The sequence below is a fragment of the Diadema setosum genome, chromosome 13 (genome assembly GCF_964275005.1).
Source record: "Diadema setosum chromosome 13, eeDiaSeto1, whole genome shotgun sequence".
Taxonomy (NCBI): Eukaryota; Metazoa; Echinodermata; class Echinoidea; order Diadematoida; family Diadematidae; genus Diadema; species Diadema setosum.
This window is the reverse complement of record NC_092697.1, coordinates 14,631,256-14,652,855: the sequence shown is the minus strand read 5'-3', so window position 1 is coordinate 14,652,855 and position 21,600 is coordinate 14,631,256. Positions and strand designations below refer to the sequence as shown.

General features: G+C 39.8%; 1 protein-coding gene across 1 annotated transcript in view; it reads left to right on the top strand.

Moving 5' to 3' along the window:
- The window catches only part of LOC140236801 (dedicator of cytokinesis protein 7-like), a 52,838-nt gene that overhangs the window by 19,878 nt on the left and 11,360 nt on the right, over positions 1-21,600 (top strand). Inside the window, exons 17-31 of the mRNA XM_072316736.1 lie at positions 3,228-3,314; positions 4,070-4,286; positions 4,679-4,873; positions 5,358-5,632; positions 6,575-6,670; positions 10,295-10,435; positions 11,803-11,916; positions 12,515-12,852; positions 13,419-13,734; positions 14,449-14,637; positions 16,566-16,716; positions 17,770-17,863; positions 19,445-19,541; positions 19,968-20,102; positions 20,907-21,059. Coding sequence (XP_072172837.1) covers positions 3,228-3,314; positions 4,070-4,286; positions 4,679-4,873; positions 5,358-5,632; positions 6,575-6,670; positions 10,295-10,435; positions 11,803-11,916; positions 12,515-12,852; positions 13,419-13,734; positions 14,449-14,637; positions 16,566-16,716; positions 17,770-17,863; positions 19,445-19,541; positions 19,968-20,102; positions 20,907-21,059 — 2,598 coding nt within the window. The remainder of the gene's footprint in view (positions 1-3,227; positions 3,315-4,069; positions 4,287-4,678; positions 4,874-5,357; positions 5,633-6,574; positions 6,671-10,294; positions 10,436-11,802; positions 11,917-12,514; positions 12,853-13,418; positions 13,735-14,448; positions 14,638-16,565; positions 16,717-17,769; positions 17,864-19,444; positions 19,542-19,967; positions 20,103-20,906; positions 21,060-21,600) is intronic.

Sequence of the window (21,600 nt, the reverse complement as noted above, 5' to 3'; positions counted from 1 at the left end):
ATTCCCCCTTTCCCTTCCTGTCCCCTGGTCAAGTTCCACCGATAGAAGAGCATCCCAGTTCATGATATTTGTATACATTAGTTCTCCATAGCTTTGTGTATCATGGTCAAACATTGCCTGATGTACAGGCCTGTGATGGTATTCTATGCATGATGACCACTGTCATGTGGAAACCCGACAGTAGAGCCTCCCCTTCCCCCCTGCCGTTCCCCATCCTTGTTCCCTCCCCCCCCCCCCATACCAAACATATATTTCATGCTTCATAGAACCCAGCATGAAGAATGATCCAAACCGTACAGATACCTAACAACAGCAAAATTAAGCTTCAACCAGCCTTTGTATGTGAATGGCTAGCTTTTGTCCACTACTAAGGACTTTCTCAAGCTAGGATGATTCCCTCCAGTCAAATATAAAGGGTAGTTGAGGCTTAATCATTTTGTTGTTACTCGTAGCTATACTTTCTCCCAACAAGCAGAAGTCTTCTGTATCGGTACAGATGCCTGGTTGCAGGAAAGTTGAGATCATTAGTAGTGACCTCCTGCTTTAGTAGCAGAAGAGCAAGATTGTATGTTGAGTGTCCAGAATAACATCCATCCACAGTTACTTAGCTGAAGCAAGTTAGAACTGTCATGGAATAGTTGTCAGCTTGGATTGCCATCAGAGTATCTCTTTTATACACAACACAGAGAAGGACTATCTAGGCAGTAACCTGTAACAGACAAAACTTTAATTTAGAATAAAAATCTAACAACTAAAATAATCAATTAGATTATTTCCATAATTCATTTATAAATGTAAATGTCTGTAGATTGTTGTCTAGAATTTAACAGATTTTTACATGACAGTCTGTGTAGTAATATCACAATGATGAGTTTATGTAACCATGACTTATACATGTGTATGTGTATGTAAATTGCATGCTGGGACATTTTGTTCCTTTTTTCCATGAATATTGAATCTGGTGCTACCAAAGTGGATATTGACGTAAATATTGCAATTTTAATCAAAGTTAGACAAGTCTAGCTAGTTACAAATTGACAAAAATGCCTCGGGGTTCGGTGTGTGATTGTATAGCATTCTTAGAAACATCATTTTAGATCAGATCAGTAGAATAAGAGTCTAACTTGATGAGTAGATTACTATTTTACATGAGATAAATTTTGGTACTGGGAACAACACTAGTAAATTGTTTTACAGCATGAATGCCATGGACAATGTGGTATGGGCTTGATTTTAGGTTGTGTGTGTTGATTGTTTTACTTATCCACTATGTAACACATAATTAGTCACCATTTTGCATTTTGAACTTTGAGGAATTTCATGAAACTGCATTGTAATTCAGTAGCCTCCATTTGCAAGGACATTTTTGTGCTGGTCTGCCATGTATGTTGACTGCTCCACGAAGCATACATGTACATGCACATCAAATTACAATTGTATCCTATTTTTACTTAGCCGTTGCTATTTGTGGTTGTCATGGGAATAGTATATACGTGTATCATTTGAAGAGCTTACCAGGTATATACCACATTTTTACCACCACAAAATATGTATTTATGATATGAAGAAAAAAGATATGCCATCACCATGTCCAGTTATCTGAACACATACCATATTAAACAGATATTGCCTGTTTAGAGTTGTAAATATAACACTTGACATGAATCCAACGGGAGTTATATCCCCCAAGAGATTATATTTTCCCAAGGCACACAGCACTGAGATAAAATATTGTCTTGAGGGAAAAAATACAGCTCCTATTACAGGAACTGTCAAGTGTTGTGTTACAACCATTGACAAGACAATATTTGTTTACTATGTTATATGTATATGATGTGTGCATTTCTTTTCATTCTACCCACATCAGCAGCTGGTCAAATTATATTTATCTGACACGACCTCACTGCGGGCAATATAACAGTTTTGATCCCTGCTTCATAAGTCACATGATTGCTTTATGACCAATCACTTTTTAGCAGTATTTATGTAGGCCATTTGATATATAGAAATGTAGTATATATTTCAAAATATAGTATATAAAGAAATATATTAATATATACATGATGTGGGTCATTAAAATGTGTGTGTCTCCCTCTGTGTTCAGCATGACATTTTTCTCCCTCCTTCTGCATTTGTATGTGCTCCTGCCTTTTTATTCATACTCATCCTCTTGTAATGATCCTGTTCTTTTTTGTCCTCTGTACATGGGTTAAATGTGAAATGCTAACAGTCGTTAATGATTTGTCTGTTTCGCTTTTGTGTGTTTTCCCTTCGCCGTTTCATGTCTAATCTTCGGTCTCTGAAATTATACCTTTTTCTCATTCTTCATTGTGTATGCTCTTTTTTCTGAGTTTTTTTTTTTCAATGTCATGTGTGTTTTTGTGTTGATGTGTACATACATACACACACACAAACAAACAAACGAACACACAAACACATGTATTCTCATCTTTCTCTTTGCACATGATCTCATAATTTAGTAGAACTGACTTACACTGCATTTACCTGTACTCTAAAAGGTTTTATTCATACTACTGGGTTGCATGTAAATAGATGATATTCTTTTCTTTTTTTAGTTCACTCTTGCATTGATGCATAAATTTTGACAGAACTGTAGCCAACATTTTAGCGCACAAATGTTGGGAGGACTTTTTGCAGTGATGCTGCTTAAAAGCAAGGGCACTGTTCCTACAGCAAACAACTGCGCGATATGTTTTTGCTGTCGTGATTAGCAAGGGATAGATGTATACATTCTTAATCTTATTGTAAGTGAAAATTAGATTATATACACACATGTATTATATGCCTCAGATGCAATGTACAGGTATGATATGTATACACTTATTCAAAGACAGAATAGCAACCAATAGGATGCAGAATTTTTAATTACACCATGTCTTCTTCTCAAAGAAAAAAAACAATCTGACGTGAGACGGTGAAAGGTAAGATTATCAATGAAAAAAGGTTATTGTTTGATAAGATTTATAAGATAAATGCTGGTCACAGAAAATTGTAAATGGTGATACATGTACTTGATTCAAAACAATTTGCTGCCCATGGCAGTATCGTAGAAATAACGAATTAACTTGTGTCTGCATTCCTGCTCAAGCCACGCCTCTTTTTAGACTAGTCTTCATTCTAGGCTTATAAATACATCTGATGAATTACAACTTACAACGGTAAGCGAATGTGTTAAAATCAAATCATCTTCCTTGACCCCACCCCAGGTCCAGCTTCCGGGCATGAAGTGGGTGGATGGCCACCGGCAGCTCTTTAATGTCACCCTCAAGGCAGCCTCATCCGTTCACCCTCAGGTAAGTGTAACATTCAGCAGGGGAGGGTGATAAAAGTTTCACTGGGAACACAGTCATAATTGACAGTTAAATTAAAGCAGCAATTCTTGAATCCATGCAACTTGATTCTTTGCATTAGAAATTTAATCGCAACTCTTTTTCCATTCTCCCACCTGCACATCCACTGGTGTGCCTTCTATGCTGATCAACACAGATGTGATGAAACAAACTGTCAATGAACACCGACGGTACAATCCCGTCGGTCCCTTTTGTAATGCCATTGTGGAGTGACCGTCGCATGGTTGCAGATGACAGAGTGTGCCTACCTATGTTAAGGCCAAGTTTTGGGGAAAACGTAATCAAATGCCAGTAATACGCTCAGCAAGCAATGGCTAAGTGTATTTGTTCATGAAGGCTTTATTTACACAATATAACATTACCTAAGATGCTGAATAGCTACCAGTGTGTTCTTTCGCATTTTAGCAAGTACTAAAGCAGGCCTCAAGGTCAGAGTGAACCTAGATGTTATTTTTATCAATGTCAAGTTGCCGTCCATTTAGTTTAGGTAAAGTTAAACCTCAAGCAGCAAAGCCATCTCAGGATTTTTGTTCATTGACATGGAACCAACATGGTATAGGCCTAATCTATATGTGTTGACCAAGATAGTTGCGGGTAAGTTACTTGTTAAGTTGGTCTTGTTGTGACACACTTTAAAGCATTCTTCTACAAAAACTCGCCCATTCCCCTCCCCCCGACTCCTCCTACCCACATCACAGGATCCCTGTGTGGACCGCTTCCTCAACCTGTGCCACGCCGTGGAGCAAGGGAGCATCCCCCGCTCCATCGGGGACCAGAACATGGAGACGGAGCTGGTCAACAGCACCAGCAACCTGTGCCACGCCACGGCCGAGCCACTGGTCAAGTTCCTCCACATCGTCATGGACAAGCTCATCCTCATGATGGTCAAGGCACCCATCATCAATGGTTACATCTGTGAGTGGACCGAAGAATCTCTTTTTACTCCCCCTTCCAAATCATGCTTTCTTAAAACATTGGCCACCATAATGGTGTCATTATAAAAATACATAGCTACTATATCCCTTCAAATCTCAGTTAGCGTTGGCATTATTCAAGTACATGTGAGTGATTTATACCAGTATGTGTAATGTCCTGTATCAAACAGCCCATATTGCACTGATGCCTTTGACCGTGGAATATTGATCCCAGTCATAGAAAAGAATGGTAAAAGGTAGTATGTCCAATCTTCATTTTGTCATGGTGAGTTACAAGGTGTGACCCAGATGCTGTTGGTAGACAGAGTTGATGCACTGTTGTGGTGTCATTAGCAACATGTCAGATCACAGCATTATTTAATTCTACAACAGTGAACATGGGTCAGGTCTGCTTCGAGACCATGGCGGAGATCGTTGACCGCCTGCACGTCTTGCTGGACAATCGACTGGACAATCATGGCCGCAACTCCCTCCTGGCTTCTTTTGTCCACTACGTCTTCAGACCCCCAGATGCGGACGATGATTCGCTGGTAGCAGGTAAGACACATGGCTCCCTAGTCTTTCTTGGTTATTTGTCACCCCCACCCCCCGCAGTCCCCAAAGCTTCTTCCAAGATTTTTTTATCTTTGATCTTTCGTCAAAAGATACAAATTCATGATCATCTTCCATTGTAAAGCATTTACAAGTATTGAAAATGTCTGTGCTTGAGATTGCTGTATATCCAGATTACAAAAGAGCATTGAATTTTGTAAGCCATGAGATAAACCAATAAATTATGGAAGTGATTGTCAAAAAAGAAAAAAAAATTGTTATAAATGTGTTGATAGAATGGAAAATGACTGTGAAGATTTGGTGTTAATGATGGTGATGATAATAATGATAGTAAATATGATAATGTCGATGGTGATAATGGTGACGGTGATGATGATGCTATCCAGTGTGTATCAACGAAGACAATCAATAATCACACAAAAATTAATTCATGTAGAAAAGGCTGCAGCGGTTTGTCCAGTTGAAAGTTTTAACCCAGATTCCTTTTCCTTGACCACAGGATTAGCATCTGGCACACCCACCCAATCCATGAACTTCAGTAACTACGGCACCGTGGCACGGTCCAACAGCCTGAACTTCAAGCACCGGCCGAGCCTGAGGAACTCCAGCGCCAGTCTCAGCATTCCCCCCTCACCGGAGGACGACATGGACGCCATCCTGCACAACCGCTTTGGCAGCGAGCGGCAGGGGTCGGCCCGGTCGCCCAGCCGGTCGGTTACCGGCATGGGCAACGTCCCCGTGATCGGACTCGGAGGGAGAGTCCCTCCAAGAAAGGTGAGATTTAGCTGGCTGTTTCAGTGCGATTCCATTCTGTCATCACGTTTGCTCTGAGAAATGTACTACACTCAAACAAATAGAATCAAACTTAGACCTGACATAATTTTTTTTTTCCTTCTTGTCCTTACCCAGCATCTTCCATCTAAACATTACGGTCTGAATTCCCAAAGGGAGTTTAAATCAAATCCATGGTTTGAATTCAGTCCATGGACAAAAAAAGAACATGAAATACAATGTAAGCATACCCTTCACATGCACATGTCAGTGCACGTTCTTTAATTGTGATTATTCAAAGAGCATCTTTTTTCTAAAGGTGTTATGTCATTTTGGAGGACATTGATGCTTTTTTATTCATTTTTATCTAAATACATTCATCTACAGATGATCTCTATCCATCTTTCCTTTGACATATGACAATCTTATTGTGTATTTGTGTTATTCATATCCACTTGTTTATGTTTTCATTTACAGCTGGTTATAAATTCCTTTCATTCATAACCACTTGTTTGTGTTTTCAATCACAGCTTGTTATGAATTCCTTGCATTCATATTCACCTGTTGTGTATTCAGTTACAGCTGGTTATAAATTCCTTTCATTCATATCCACCTGTTTGTGTTTTCAATTACAGCTGGTTATAAATTCCCTTCATTCATATACACCTGTTTGTGTTTACAATTAAAGCTGGTTATAAATTCCTTTCATTCATATACACCTGTTCGTGTTTACAATGAAAGCTGGTTATAAATTCCTTTCATTCATATCAACCTGTTTGTGTTTTCAATTACAGCTGACTATAAATTCCTCTCATTCATATCCACCTGTTTGTGTTTTTATTTAAAACAGTGAAAATAAAGTTTGAATTGAATTGAATTGAATTGAATTGAATTGGTTATAAATTCCTTTCAGTCATACCAACCTGTTTGTGTTTTCAATTACAGCTGGTTCATGAGGAGCTGACCCTTCAGTTTGTGGTGTCCAATGGCAAGGCCAAGGAAAAAGCTCTCAACAGGGCCTGGTTCTTCTTCGAACTCATTGTGAGTTGACCGATCGATGGTCAAGGGTTGTGCATTTACATGGAGAATTTTCTCCATTGGACATGCAGGTCCCACGTTTAGTGTCCCCAATTATTTGTAGAACTGGTGACAGATGTTTATATGTGAAATATCTCAAACATATATTCACTCTGTTGAAAATGTAGTCATATAATCGCATGAATTGACTAGATGTCAGTAGGGGTATTGATATGACTCGAAGACCATGCGAACATTCATGAATATTTTCTTTTACGTTTTTTTATGTAGATGTCACTGAGAAACTCGGCAGAAATGGTTTCAGGTGGACTAGTGTGATTTTTATAGAAACAGTGATAAACAGAAACTTTGTCATCACACAAGCGGTACATATAGGTGGTAGATGACATCAGTTTGTCAGAACTATACTGAAAATTTTGGAATGGTGACAATTATTTCAAAGCGCATTCTCTTTCAAAATGTTTTGTGTCTGTAAATGTCCATTCATTAATTATAACCATTGTCTTTTCCATTCTGTTTGTATTACACTTTTTTCTTCTGAAGCAAATATATTGTTTCTTCATTTTAATAGAATTGTATTCAGTCCCATAGAGCTGTATTATACGTACTAGAGTGCGGACTCGTCATAGGCGCGCACGTTAAGGCTCTGTGATCGCATGGAGCACGATCCGCCATTACTAAGAGTGGCAAAACTTCAGTACAGTGCGAATCGCTTGTGTATTACCAATGTACCGTTGCGTTGACAACCACCCGATTTGCTCCTTTGCAAGACGTACATGTACACGCGATGAAAATCAACGATTTGAGTGATAATTTGATAATCTCATTCACAAAACCACGCGTTAGGCAATATAATTGCTATTTTTTATGTAAATTAAAGCTAAATAATTATCTCCTCAGTAGTGTATCAATTTTCATACGCTGAGCGCTGGTTGTTCATCGCGGATGTATCGCGGACATTTAAGTGCAGCTACGCAGCTAATTAGCTCTGATTGATCGAGTGGTGAACGCAACTTGGAGATAATTTGTAACCCCGGGGGCGGGAATCAGTGGCATAGTTAGGATTTTTCCAGTAGGGGGCACTGGGGGCCTCGCAATTTTGTAGGGGGCACCTTGAACTGCTACTGTGATTATTTTTTATTAAGCATTTTTTTTTTTTCAGGGGGTGGGGGTGGGAGGCACATGGTGGCATACATTTTTTTTTTTTTTTTTGGGTGGGGGGGGGGGGGGCCAGGTCCCCCATACCTACAGCCCTGGGGACACTGCCATTACAAGTCCTGTATAAACAATGCGTGTAAAAGGGGTTGTTCACGGACGGGCGATGTACGCGCGTATAGTGAAAAGGGTAGCAAAATCGCTGAAATCAGAGGAAAAGGCCATACTTTTACAGAAGTAGTTAGGCTACTTGAAAAAAAGGTAGCTTCAGAGTGAATTTGGTGTATTTTGAGATCAAAGGATCATTACTTGTACACACACACACACATACACACACGCGCGCGTGCGCGCACGGGTGACACAAACACAAATACACACACATACACATCCATAACACATCCATAACAAACACAAGTAGGCCTACACACACACACATACACATCCATAACAAACACAAATACACACACACACACACACTTACTGAAGCCCCCCACCTCAACCTTAATTTGGAATACAATAATTTGAATGGGACATAGTGAATATTTTGTTTTTCAATGATATTTTATTGATTTCATTCAAATTAATCATAAATCAACCCATTCTGGGTGTAACATGAACATAAGAACGGTACAAATGCCATTCAAAAGACAAATCCATTACCAACTTATACTGCCCATCATCTCCCTTCAAACATAACAACTCGATTATAAATCAATCCTACTGACCATTTCTTCACGAGAAAGTATTGACATGTACCAAAAAAAAAAAAAAAAAAAAAATGTATATATATATATATATATATGTATCTTTGACTATGGTATACTTATACTGCCAATCATCTCTCTTCAACATAACAACTCGATTATAAATCGAGTATGTAAGGGTATATATATACAAGGGTATATACATAAAAAAGCAACAAAAATACGTTATACAAACTAGAATGAAATCATTTCATTGAAATCAAATCCCCATCCCCCACCAATCCCGATGCACTCAAACCTATCCCACACCCCCACCACAACCCCAAACACATACATCCACAACCACCACACACATACACCCCAAACACCAACACACATACACACCAACACCAAAAACGCACATACACACATACACCCCACACACAAAACACACCCGAAGCGATACCACCTTCCTTCCTAATAAAAACGACTTTCAAATTCAGAAACATTTTCCCATTTCAGCAAATGTAATCCCAGCTTATTTCTTTTTATAGCAATTTCTTTTTCTTCATCCCGAAAACTTATTATTCTTTTACAAATTTCCTCCAAAGTAGGAATTTTTCCCTCCGACCTAGATCTAAAAATGATATATTTCAAAATAAAAATTATTGTATTATAAAATTTTACTTTTGGATCCCTTCCCGTAACACCAAAATGAACGTCTCTCCACTCTATATTTCGAAGATCTGCCATCTCAAACCTATCTATCACTTCCTGCCACAAATTCTTAACATACACACAATCCCAAAATAAATGTTTATATGTTTCTACCGATTGCTCACAAAAAGAACTCCGGTTATTTGCAACGAAACCAAACTCAAAAAGATTTTCCTTTGTATAAACAACTCCATGTAATAATTTATACTGAAATTCCCTAAGTTTTGTTAGAAGTGTTGTCATTCTTGGTCTTAAAAATATATGTGTAATTTCCTTTTTCGAAAACAAATAATCATTTTGGCCATCTTTCATTCGTAAAACATACAATTGCTGTAAATTTGTAACAAAGAGTTCATACACCTTTCTAAATGAAACATCTTTCAATAAAATTACATTCTCAAAAATTTTCAAAGAAATATTATATTCCTCTTTATCAACAGAATAAAAATCATATATATTTCCCTCAAATTTCTGGCTTCTTACAACAACCTCCCCTATTTCCCAAACTTTAACTATATTTTCACTATCTAATCCTAACCTGTGAATATGCCTGCACACACAAACATACACACCCACACATACTCTCTCTCCCTCTCCCACACACACACACACACACACACACACACACAGTCCTGAACGGTACTACACAGCTAATGCATTTAATCTTGTCATGGGATATTAATTCTCAAATTATTTGACATACATCATAAATGGCTGTTAGAAAATCTGTAATACAAAATACAGAATTATTTAAAGCCCAAGTACGCACTGGCAATATCGTCTGCCTGCACAATTTTGGCAGATGCAGTGCGCATGTAATGCACTTGCCACTCTCACTTGCCACTCTTAGTAATGGCGGCGAGCTCTCCATACGATCACAGCGATTTAAATGAGTACGCCCTCTAGCGATATGTAAATGCAGCTCTATGTTCAGTCCTTACCCCCACCTTCCAATCAATGTTACATTGCATAGATGACAGGTTAGTGGAAATTTGTGCTTTGTGGCTCATTGTGTGAAAATGACATGCCTACAAATGGGTAACACAAACTACAAATAATATTTGTTTTCCAGGTAAAGAGCATGGCGCAACACCTAGCAGACTGCGAGAGGCTTGATTCCTACCGCAAGATGAGATTCACCGACAGCTTCTGTAATGACATCAACTCCGTGGTTACCATGGTGACCACCGAGATCATCGCGAGATACAACAAGGTGTGCCAAAATTCGGAGATGACAACTTCTAATTAGTGCATTTATCTTTCACACTTTGGTATATTGATTGTGATTCTGAATTTAGTTTACATTTGCTGCAGGTGTTCCAGTTTCCGGGGTAGTCAGCAGGTGGTTAAAGTGTCTTTAGAACACCTGCACTTCCTCCCACTTCGTTTCATGGGTCAACATGAGTTAGGTTTCATATTTTCATGTCGGCCTTGATACACTCAGACCGAGTCTTCCTTGGTCTTCCACATCTTCTGGAGCTGGGAATTGGCATACTTAGACAGATCTATGCATCATGCATGTCGAGTACACTATGCTAAGGTTGGCTGCTTTCTGCACAGTCATGTGGAAAATCTGCTATCAAAATCTTGTGGCGAAGACTAGCAGAGTTTTTGAAGCATTTGTTATCTACCTATAATTCAAAGGGGATACTAAAATTAATGTTATACCATGGCATAGTTGACCAACACATAAAATTAAATACAAACAGTAATGTGGGCTCTGATATACATAGAATGACAAGAACATTATTTTAGTACTCTGACATACTCTTTAACAGTATGGCACTCAATGGGGATGTGATGTGAATCAGTTGCACTGGCAATAGATTTTGTTTATAAATATTTGTCTTTAGTGTGCTTCATTTTTGTTGAATATTCATATGTATCATTGATGATACTTTTAGTGGCATATTAGATAAGACTCATGACTTTCCACCGGAGGACCCGAGTTGGAATACAGTCCAGTGCTTACATTCTTGGACAAGATGGTTTTTCTCATCATGTCCCTCTCAACCCAGGTGTATAAATGGGTACCTGGCAATGCTAGGGTAATACAATGTAGTAACATACTTGCCAACTAGTAAGATTTTATCAGATTCAGTAAGATTTTTTACGTTAAAAATAGCAAAATCAGATTTTCTGTCAGAGAAATCAGATTTTTAAAAAATATTTAGATATACCTTTCATGTGTATTTTCTGAAGATTTGACCAAAAGTAAGATTTTTAACTTCAGTTTGCATATAAAATAAGATTTTTGCAATCCACAAGTAAGATATTTCATCTTGAAATGTTGGCAGGTATGTAGTAATGGCAGGGCCCTCTATACCAGTAGAACAGTGCCAACACTGAAGAGGCTACCCTGAAGTAAGGAGACCATATTATATTATCATTAATATTCATATTTGATCTGGATTTTTTTTTTTAAGGAAAAAATGCATCAAGTGTTTCTTGTGATTGATACTGAACTAGATCAGTTTGTCATTTGATAAAGTTACAAACTAAGTTGGTTTTAATGATTCCTATCTGAAGATTAGTTATCCTTTCTCTTGATCTCATTTTTTGTGGATGTTCATTCTCCAGGAGGTGAAGGCAATCCAACTCCTCAATGCCAGCCTAGCCTTCTTCATCCAGGATCTTCTGACCCTCATGGACCGAGGCTTCGTCCTCAGGCTCCTCCAAAACTACGTCAAGCAGGTATTTGCGTCTTTACTTTTGTGCGATTACATTTTCGAGCTGAGTAGCTCAAAACATATGTGTATGCACATTCTAACATTTGTGCAGCACAATTACTTTATACTCGTTAATTTTTATCCTATTTATTGAAAAAGACTGAATGTGATATGACATTTCCGTGCATGAAAATTGATATATTACTTCACTACGCAACGTGGGTAAAGACGTGTGCCCAGGATACGTCACTCTAGACAATGAGTGCTGTGCAATACGCATTACACACAAGTACACACATTTGATTACGGTATACACGCAAGCAATCTTTTTGACTGTTGTTCTGAAACAGGGGAACAGCGTTATAACAATTACCTAAATTTCAGCCAGGGCTGTTCTTCAGCGTGTTCTTTGTTCTCCACTCAATTGAGTGTCTCCACAGTAGCAGTATGACAGTGACAGCTTCCACTGACACAGCCATGAGCAACATCGTGGCTAACAATGTCACATATCTGTGCACAGATAAAACAAATGATATAAATGAAACGGAATCCTAGAAAAGAAAAAGAAACTAAATCCTAGAAAAAAGAAACGATGACCACATTGTGCCTCCTTTGGTCTGCAGGTGTCCGGTAAGATCAATGCGCTGAACGACCCCACGACCCTGGCGCTGCTCAAGCTGGACTTCCTGCGCATCGTCTGCAGCCACGAGCACTACGTCACGCTCAACCTGCCCTTCCGCACCTCCCTCTCGGCCACCTCCCATGCGTCCCTCTCGCGGCCCCCGTCCCCGACCCCGTCCATCGTCAGCACCACCTCCGTCGGCTCCTTCATCTCCATCTCCACGGCGCTCTCCTCGCTCGGCGAGCAGCACAAGATGGCTGAGCTGTCCTACGACTACCGCCAGCAGCACTACCTGGTCGCCCTGCTCCTCTCCGACCTGGCCAACGTCCTCACCACCCAGTGAGTACCCTCCAGGGTGTACCGAGATTTCACAATGCTTTAGAGAGGAAATCCACCCCAAAATTAAACTTCAAAAGAAAGAGAAAAAATATTCCCTACAGAACGATAACAAAAATGACAAAAATCAGATAAGAAATAAGGAAGATATGACATTTTGAAATTTCACATCTTTTTTTCTTAAAGCCACTCAAAGTAAAAAAGAACAAATGTTAACTCTGATATATCTTGGTATGGGAACATGCTTTTACCTGTATTAGCTAAAAATAACATTTTCTGATTTTTGTATGTGACATACATGAAACATATATAAAAATATATAGCATACATGAACAATTTTTATTTATGTTTGCTTGCTCATTTTAATATTCTGAGGGATTGATCAAGAAAATTTTTGAAAAAATGTAAAATGTTTTGACATCTTATTTTGGTGTACGAAATTGCTTCACGATGGTATTCATATCATATTTTGGTGTTATTTTCACATAAGTGTACCTGGCATTTAGGAAAGATATGGAAACTGTAGCTGAAATATCAAATATGACTCATCTCCCTTCTTGTTGCCATAGTAACAGCAACCTGCATCGCCAGGCCATAGACACCATCACCAACCTGCTGGCGTGCCATGACGCCGACCAGCGCTTCTCCAGCCGGGAGTGCCGCATGCGTGTTGCCGCCCTCTACCTGCCGCTCCTGGGCATCATCACCGACGCCCTGCCACAGCTGACCTGCGGCAGCGTGGACCCCAAGCACCGGCCCTCGGCCGCCCTGGGGGAGATGGAGGACGTGGACGTCCCCCTCAACCAGTCTGTTGCCATGGCGATCGCCGGAACCAGCATCTACACGGGGGCCGCGGAGAGGACGGACTCTGCCCAGAGCACCCAAGTGAGTACAGTACTCTTCAAACCACCAACACACCTCACAGATCAGGGCACCATTTCATGGCAGTTGTCAATCTCTGACAATTTCAGTAAATATGCTGGTTTCTGATTGGCTGAGAAGCTCTGGTCATTTACTGTTACCATGGTAATTGTCAGAGACTGACAACTTGTGATGACTGACAACTTTCATGAAACAGTGCCCAGTTCTGTACTCAAAAGACTTTCTGTAACCTGTTAGTAGAGAGAGAGCTAACCGTTACACGGTTTACCATTTAACAGCAATATTGTATTGGTAACAGCTTGAAATATTGTCTACAGATAAGCTGCAACTATAGTTATCATATGCAAGTTTCAATCACAGTAACTAGTACGATCTTTTGTGCAAAGAAATCCTGTTACAGTGCTATGTTAATGTCAAATTCAAAGTGAACTCTGTCATATTTTGTGTGGATATCACTCTTCATGCATTAATATTTACATAGATATATTTATATATGTTTGGTCAAGTGACTTTTATTATGTGCTGAACATAAGATTTTCTCATGGCAGAGTTAGCTTTTTTAAAGATTTTTCCTCATGCACAAAAGATTGTATTTAGCAAAGAGGGTTTATTTGTTAATGAGCAAAAATTCATTGGTGTGTTGTTGTTTTTCCTGCTATCAAATGTTCACTCGATTTGCTGTCTCTGACCTCTCCCATTGCCATGGTTACCACCCAGACTTCGCCCAGCCAGGGTCAGACGCCCCTGTCAGAAGAGTCAACTAAGGACCTTCTCATGTGCTTCATCTGGGTGGTGAAGAATGTGGAGCCGCGCACCCTGCAGGAGATCTGGGCCTCGCAGCGCCCCCAGCGGGTCACCAAGATGCTGGACATCCTTTTCTTCTGCATCTACTGCTTTGAGTACAAGGTGGGTGTGGTCGGGGGGAAGATCTCCGTCTCTGGCCTGTTCATACAGGCATCACACTGCCATGAAATTGGGCAAGGATGGACACACGATAGAGGGAATATTCAAATTTGGCTGTGATCGCTTAAACATTTGGTCATTTGTAAGGGCATCTTAAGCCATCGTATAACTACTAGTGGAGTTTTTCAGGCTCCAGCAACAAATTTCATGAGTGGTGGTATAATCTTTGTGTGTCCTTTGGGTAAACTTCTTAATGAAGCTTCACATCTTCATGTAGCCTTCGCGTGTAGTTTAGATGTCCTGGGCCCCGTTGCAAGAAAGTTGCAATCAATTGCAAATAATTGCTAATTTTGAAACAACCATTCTGATTGGCTCAGGGTCTGCCCTATTAAGAAGACATGCATGCAACAATGATTTTGATTGGCCAGTGACAATCAGTTGCAAGTTGCGTTTAAACGCAAAGTTTCTAGCAACGGGGCCCAGCAGGCATTGTATTTGCTGCGGCTGTTGATTGGCTTTTGACCGCATTCTGGGCCAACTTTACATGATGTTGATTTTTTTTTTTTTAAGTCAAAGTTTGGAACAAAATACAAACACCTGACATTTTAGTCAAGTTTTTAGGGAAGTACACTGACCACATTACTTAAAGCCCAAAAAAAGTTCTGGTACGCCTGCAAAAGTTGTCAAATTTTGCTCCAAAATGTGAACGTATGCCTAGGAAATGTGCGGAATAAAGCTGTAATAACAAGATAGTTAATTGTTACCGACGAAAATGGGAAATATTAACCAAAAACGTTCAGTCTCAGAACTTACCCGAACGGGGTCAGGCTAGACTCGGACTCGGGGATAACTCGGCCTCGCTTTGCTTGACGGCGGGATGAGTTGTATTGGTTGTCCCTCTGGATTGTACAGTGTGGTGTACTATGCATATGGGAGCGGCCTGTATAAACTACATTGTAGCGTTCTGGCTACTCGCAGTAATGGTCCGAGTTGTTACAACGCGCGCGTCAAAAACCTCTTTGGCGCGCATACAAAATTAGTGTGCGCCTCTCAAGCACCTCTAAAAACAATCAAAGACGCTTGATAAACAACAACAAAAACTTCAAAGACCGCGCATCTCAGCAACTGAGGTGATGTGCGTATACTAGTAGGCTTGAGGACCGCGCGCTGTCCATTTGTTTTGTACAGGATTAGCACGCACTTTCCTGTCTGCTCAGTAAGGCCTCGTTTGGTACCTGTAGTATTATAGAGTACTGATGAACATGGCGATCACGAACTGTGTGTAAATTGTCTGAAATAGGGTCGAGTTTTCCCTGAGACCGAGTTAGTGTGGAGCCTTCTGGAATAAAAGTCGGTCTACCGACTTTTATTATTTTTCTCAAAATACTCCAAAACGACTCATCATTCCGGCAAACCGCGTCAGCCAGGTAAGTTTCTTTGTAGACTCTATCGATATATTGCAAGCAAATATGAAATGGTGCCAGACGGGTTCTCAAGCCCTTACCAGAACTTTGTTTTCATTTTAAAGGTCAGGTTTTGAGGGGAATGCACAGACCACTTCACATTACAGTCAAGTCTAAAGGGGAATATACTGAACATATTACATTGAATGTCTGTTTTTAACAAATATATTGTGCCATACAAATGCTGTGAATCATCACCATCAACAGCATCTTACATTACAGTCATGTTTCGAGGGGAATATACTGACTATCTTACATTATGGTCAAGTTTTTATTGAAATACTCTGACCACCGTACACTATGGTCAAGTTTTGAGGGGAATACGCTGAGTAACGTACATTATGGATAAGATTTTAGGGGAATAACGGACCACCCATAAACCAGCTTTGCTGCAAGGCTCAAAAGAGTGCTGACATACATAAAAGGTTTACTTCTTGCATTGGTCTGCATTTACATTTATCTGTGTAGGGCAAGCATGCGGTCATCCAGCGGCTCAACAGGATGTCCTTTAAGAAGAACGATGTGATCAAGCAGCGGCTGGAGGAGGCCATCTTGGGCACGACCAGCGCCAGGAGCGACATGATCCAGAGGCACAGTAGGCAGGGCTCATCAGGTGAGGGCGCCGCCGTGCGTCGGGATGCTCTCATATTACATACACCAGCCAGCCACAATACATTTGCTACAATCTTGGGACACGTCAAAACACAATGACAGGCTCTTCCATGCGCACAGAGGAAATGAAAGAACCCAATCACGACTAAAATACTCAAATTGAATTCTCATTATACTTGAGGGAAATCCTGTAGTAATTAGGGATAAAGATAGTTTTCAGTAAGGTTCTCATAGAGTGATGAGAGTTTAAGAAAAAAAAAAAGAAGATCATTTTGTAATCCAGTAGACGCTGAAATCCGATCACAGTGTACTTTCATAATTTTGTTACTCTTTGGCTGTTCTAATTTTCCATTGAACATGTATTGCTTAGAAACACCCATTGTAAGTGCTATGTAAATTGTATTTATAGTCATTATGGCTTTCTCTGTTCTGCCAACTCAATTTCATTTTGTACACCTGTCATTGTTATACACAACAACTTTCTGAACAATTGTCCACCTCTGTCTTGCACAGGACATAGTTTGCGTACTACTGAAAGCTAAATGTTTCTTATCATATATGTGTAGTCTTTGTTTCAGGCGATTCTTTTGTAGTAATTGCAAGAGGAGCAAACGGAGTCATGTGACCTGAGACTAGTCACACCACCATTCTGAGCCAACACACGGCAAAAGGGCCTTTGCAGATCTTTCTGAGTTATGACTTTGAATAATCAAATTTTGCTACCAAACAGTGATAGGAAAAATCTTGACCACATGGTAATTCTTAAGAGCACAGTCAGAAGAAGCCCATGCATACACGTTTCGCACTGATGGCCGGTTGATAAATCGAATTAAAATTCTCCTTGCCACAAATAATAATCACAATTGGCGATCCCAAAAGGTTTTCATGCTGACACGCTCAGCTTTGACTCTCTAGCCCTTTGCTCACAGCCGTCTGTGCTACAGCATGAGGGCCGGTAGATAAAGGTGAAAGTAAGAGTGATGAGTGTGAATCTGTATGAAGGATGATAAGCAAGTGTGTCATTCAGAGACATGGATTTGTTTTTGGGTCCTGGCCCTAGACCGAGGGTTCAGTCCAGCCTTGGGACAGACGGAGAGACTGAGGTGGAGGAAGGACCTGACCCACTGGAGACAGAACACAGAGGTTCCAGACAGGTGAGGCTTCTTAACCCATTGAGGACATGCTGATTGTGCTATAACACGCATTTCCCATTGCCACCTACCCGAGTATATACTTGTGACTAGTCTTCAGTGGGTTAAAGGGATGTGAGGCTCCTTAACCCTATTCTAACTGGGCTATTTGAGACTAAGTTTTTACTGGGGGGGGGGGGGGGGGGGTCAATTTGACCCCCCCTTCAGATCTCGGCCGCCGATCACGCGATCGCCGCAAAATTTTGCCTGTACGTAGAGCCGGATGTCAACTACAAGATTATATGGTCATACAGTAGAAAAAATTTGATTTTATATTTTTTAATAAATTGATTATGCAAATTTACGCATGAAATCATATTTTCACCTATAACTCCATTAAAAAGATTGAAGGATTGCTAAATTTTTGTGTCAGAGTTCCTCAAGACATATCAAACAATTTTCTGATAAAAAAAAAGCGCAATCAAAATCAGTTTCTTTTGTTTTGTATTGTTTTGTTAATTTCTTATGTATTTTACTGTTTTTTCGACCTTTTGTTTTCTATTGTTTTTTTGCCAGAATTTGTTGCATGTATACAAGTATACAAAAATGTTGTGAGGTTTTGACATTATTGCTTAACCCTAAAAAGACTGGGGGGGGCCTAAAAGGCCCCCCCCCCCTCGACATTTCGCGCGATTACTCAGCAACACGCAATGCTCTCGCCGCGATGCTCTGTGACTTTTTTCTTTCGAGTTTCCCGCACATTTTGACACCAAATTTGTGACGCCCGGGGGTACGGTTCTGAAGTTACATAACATTTTGTACATGCACGTGAGACCGAAAATGGCTCAAAAATGCGATTTTGTGTACAAAGTCAATACAAATTGAGTTTTATCATATGGTTCATATAAATATGCTTATTTTTACTCTCAATGGCTAAAATCAATTTGTTTTAGTAGTATCATGCTTCAAAAAGGGTCTGCCACAAATTTTGCGGAAAAAAACAACAAAAACAAAAGGTCGAAAAAACAAGGAAATACATAAGAAATTCATAAAACAATAAAATAAATTAGGAATTAATTTTGATACCGAATTTTTTTTCAAGTATATTTGCTAAGAATGCTACAAAGATTATCTAGACCAAAAATGAGCACTTTTGGAGCTTTATTTACTGATTTAGATAAAAAAAGTCTGATTTCTCGCATTAATTAGCATAATTAATCAAAATAAAATAAAAGAAGACTATTTTGGAAAATTTAAATATACGATCTTGTAGATTACATCGCACACTACCATTGTGCAAATTTCCGCGGCGATCGCGCGATCCACGGCCGAGATCTTAAGGGGGGGCCCTTTAGGCCCCCCCCAGTCTTTCGAGCTACCAAAATAGCCCAGTCTTTTTAGGGTTAAATCAAAATAAAATGTGGACTAAGGTTCACAGAATGAAATCATTTACCTCTAGCCTAGAGCATGTGAGTCCACAAGTGATTCCCACATTAGATCTGCCCTGTCTCCATAATTGTCTTAATCTGTATACAACATGAAAGATAAGACATTTAACCCAGCTGTAACTTCTTGATACTATATCATGGTGTTGTCTCCCCCCAGACCCAAGGGAGAGCTGGAGCAGGAGGCGGCCCTGGAGGCCCTGCTAGCCAACGAGGTCTCCTTCACCGTACTCGACACCCTGGAGCTGATGGTGCAGGTAACTACAGAGCCACTAAGACTCTCTGACAAGCAGGAGACTCCCTGAAAAGTAGAACTTTCTCTTGTATCCTGACAAAAGAATATGTAGCAACCTCCCCCATGTTGAAATTATCTTTGCCTACCAAGATGTACGTAATACGCATATACATATCTCCCCTACTGCTCTTTGTGTGTACGTGCATTTATTTTTTTTAGTGTAAAAGTAATATAGGTGTTACACCACTGCCTTGCTAACCAAAGCTCTTCGGCTTTCAGCAGCACACAAGCAGGGCAAATACTATCAGATTGTTTGTTGACAAGCAATAAGTACCCTGCCTTGTAATTGTGACCCGATCTTGGCATCTCAGAAAAGGAGTGATGAGTACCATTTGTTGCTAAGCAACCATTTCATAGTCTCCACTCCTTGCTCTCTGAATTCTACCAGACGGTGTCCCAGACTGACCACCTGCAGGGTTGCTTGACCGGCATCATGACTGTCCTTCTCCATGCCCTGGCCCGCAACCAGAGCACGACCGTAATGGAGAGCATTCTGGCCACCCAGCGGTCACTTGTCTTCAAGGTCAGTGCCTTCCGGTGTTTCCACATTAACTTTTTTTTTTTTTTTTTTGGTAGCATCTTACACTAGTGAAGGGGAGGGTTAAATATATGAATGACAAGAATGCAGACTTCACACTTTGAAGATTCTCAACTATTTGGAAGAATCAGCCAAATTTCAGTGATGAGTGTTGCCATGGTTTTTCTGTTTGTGCAATTTCTTGTCCATTTGAAGAAGATTATATCTTAAAACAGGAAGTTTCTTGCACTTTTCTCCTCCCCCTTTTTTCTTATGTTCCAATTCAATTCAATTTCTTTCAGACTGTCGCCCCTTTTCCCCAATCCCCTCTGTCTTTTCCCTAATGGATGTTAGGATGTTAGTTAACCAGTAATCAGTTAGTATCGGTTTTGGATTCATATAGAGTATTTTGAGCAATCTAATAGAAACACAAGATGCTTTCAAGGCTGCCCGGCCGTCATTGTCAATGCCAGTGTGATTTACTTTTGTGTTTTATTTTACTGAATGAATTACCTCAATGGGCCTTAATCAATCAATGTAACACAATTTTTTCTAGGATCTCTGTAAATTTTCCTGTTTTCCATGTCATCGTGTTGGCAGCCCTAATACAATGTACTGCATGTTGACTCATGCAGTTTGTTACTTTGTTGGTCTGTCTGTTTATCTATTTTCCTATCTGCCTATCTATCTGTCTGTTTGTCTGTCTGTTCTTTTGTCTATATGTCTGTCTGTCTGTCTATCTGTCAATTAGACAGTCACACAAGTTCTTCATTTATCTATATATCCATGGTGTTCTCTTGTTTCTGCCAGTACCCTGAGCTGTTGTTTGAGGAAGAGACGGAGCAGTGTGCAGACCTGTGCTTCCGCCTCCTCCACCACTGCAGCTCCTGTATCAGCAGTGTGCGCTCCCACGCCAGTGCCTCTCTCTACCTGCTCATGAGGCAGAATTTTGAGATCGGCAATGTGAGTTTGACAGTGTGACAGGGTTATAAATTTCAGAAGTTGTTTCATTTTTTAAAATATTTTTTTATGCTTCTGTGCAATAGGTTAGCATATAAAGTATCATGATAATGCAAGTTTTGCGATGACACAGTGTTCAAAGGTTATCAATATCAGAAGATATCAATATTTTTCATATACTTATTTGTAATGAGTTATATAGAGCATGATAATAGAATTATGTTTATATTTTTTGTGGGAGATACATTGATCTGGATATGTTTATTTGTGTGACTGAATATCGTCAATAACTCTCGTCTATTCAGTGTTCTTGAAAGTTCTCTGAAGGTTTTGTTGATGTATTTGAACATTTTGGATACACTTACATTAGAGGGATTTGTGGCAGACAACCTCAAAGTAATCAAGATCAAGTTACAATGTATATCGTGTATTAAAGTTGTGTGCTGATGTGCAATAAAGTGTACATATGATATGCATAACGACAAAACAATGCATTGTATTTGCCATTGTTGAATCACTCCTGTTTTGTAGCCATCTCGTCTAG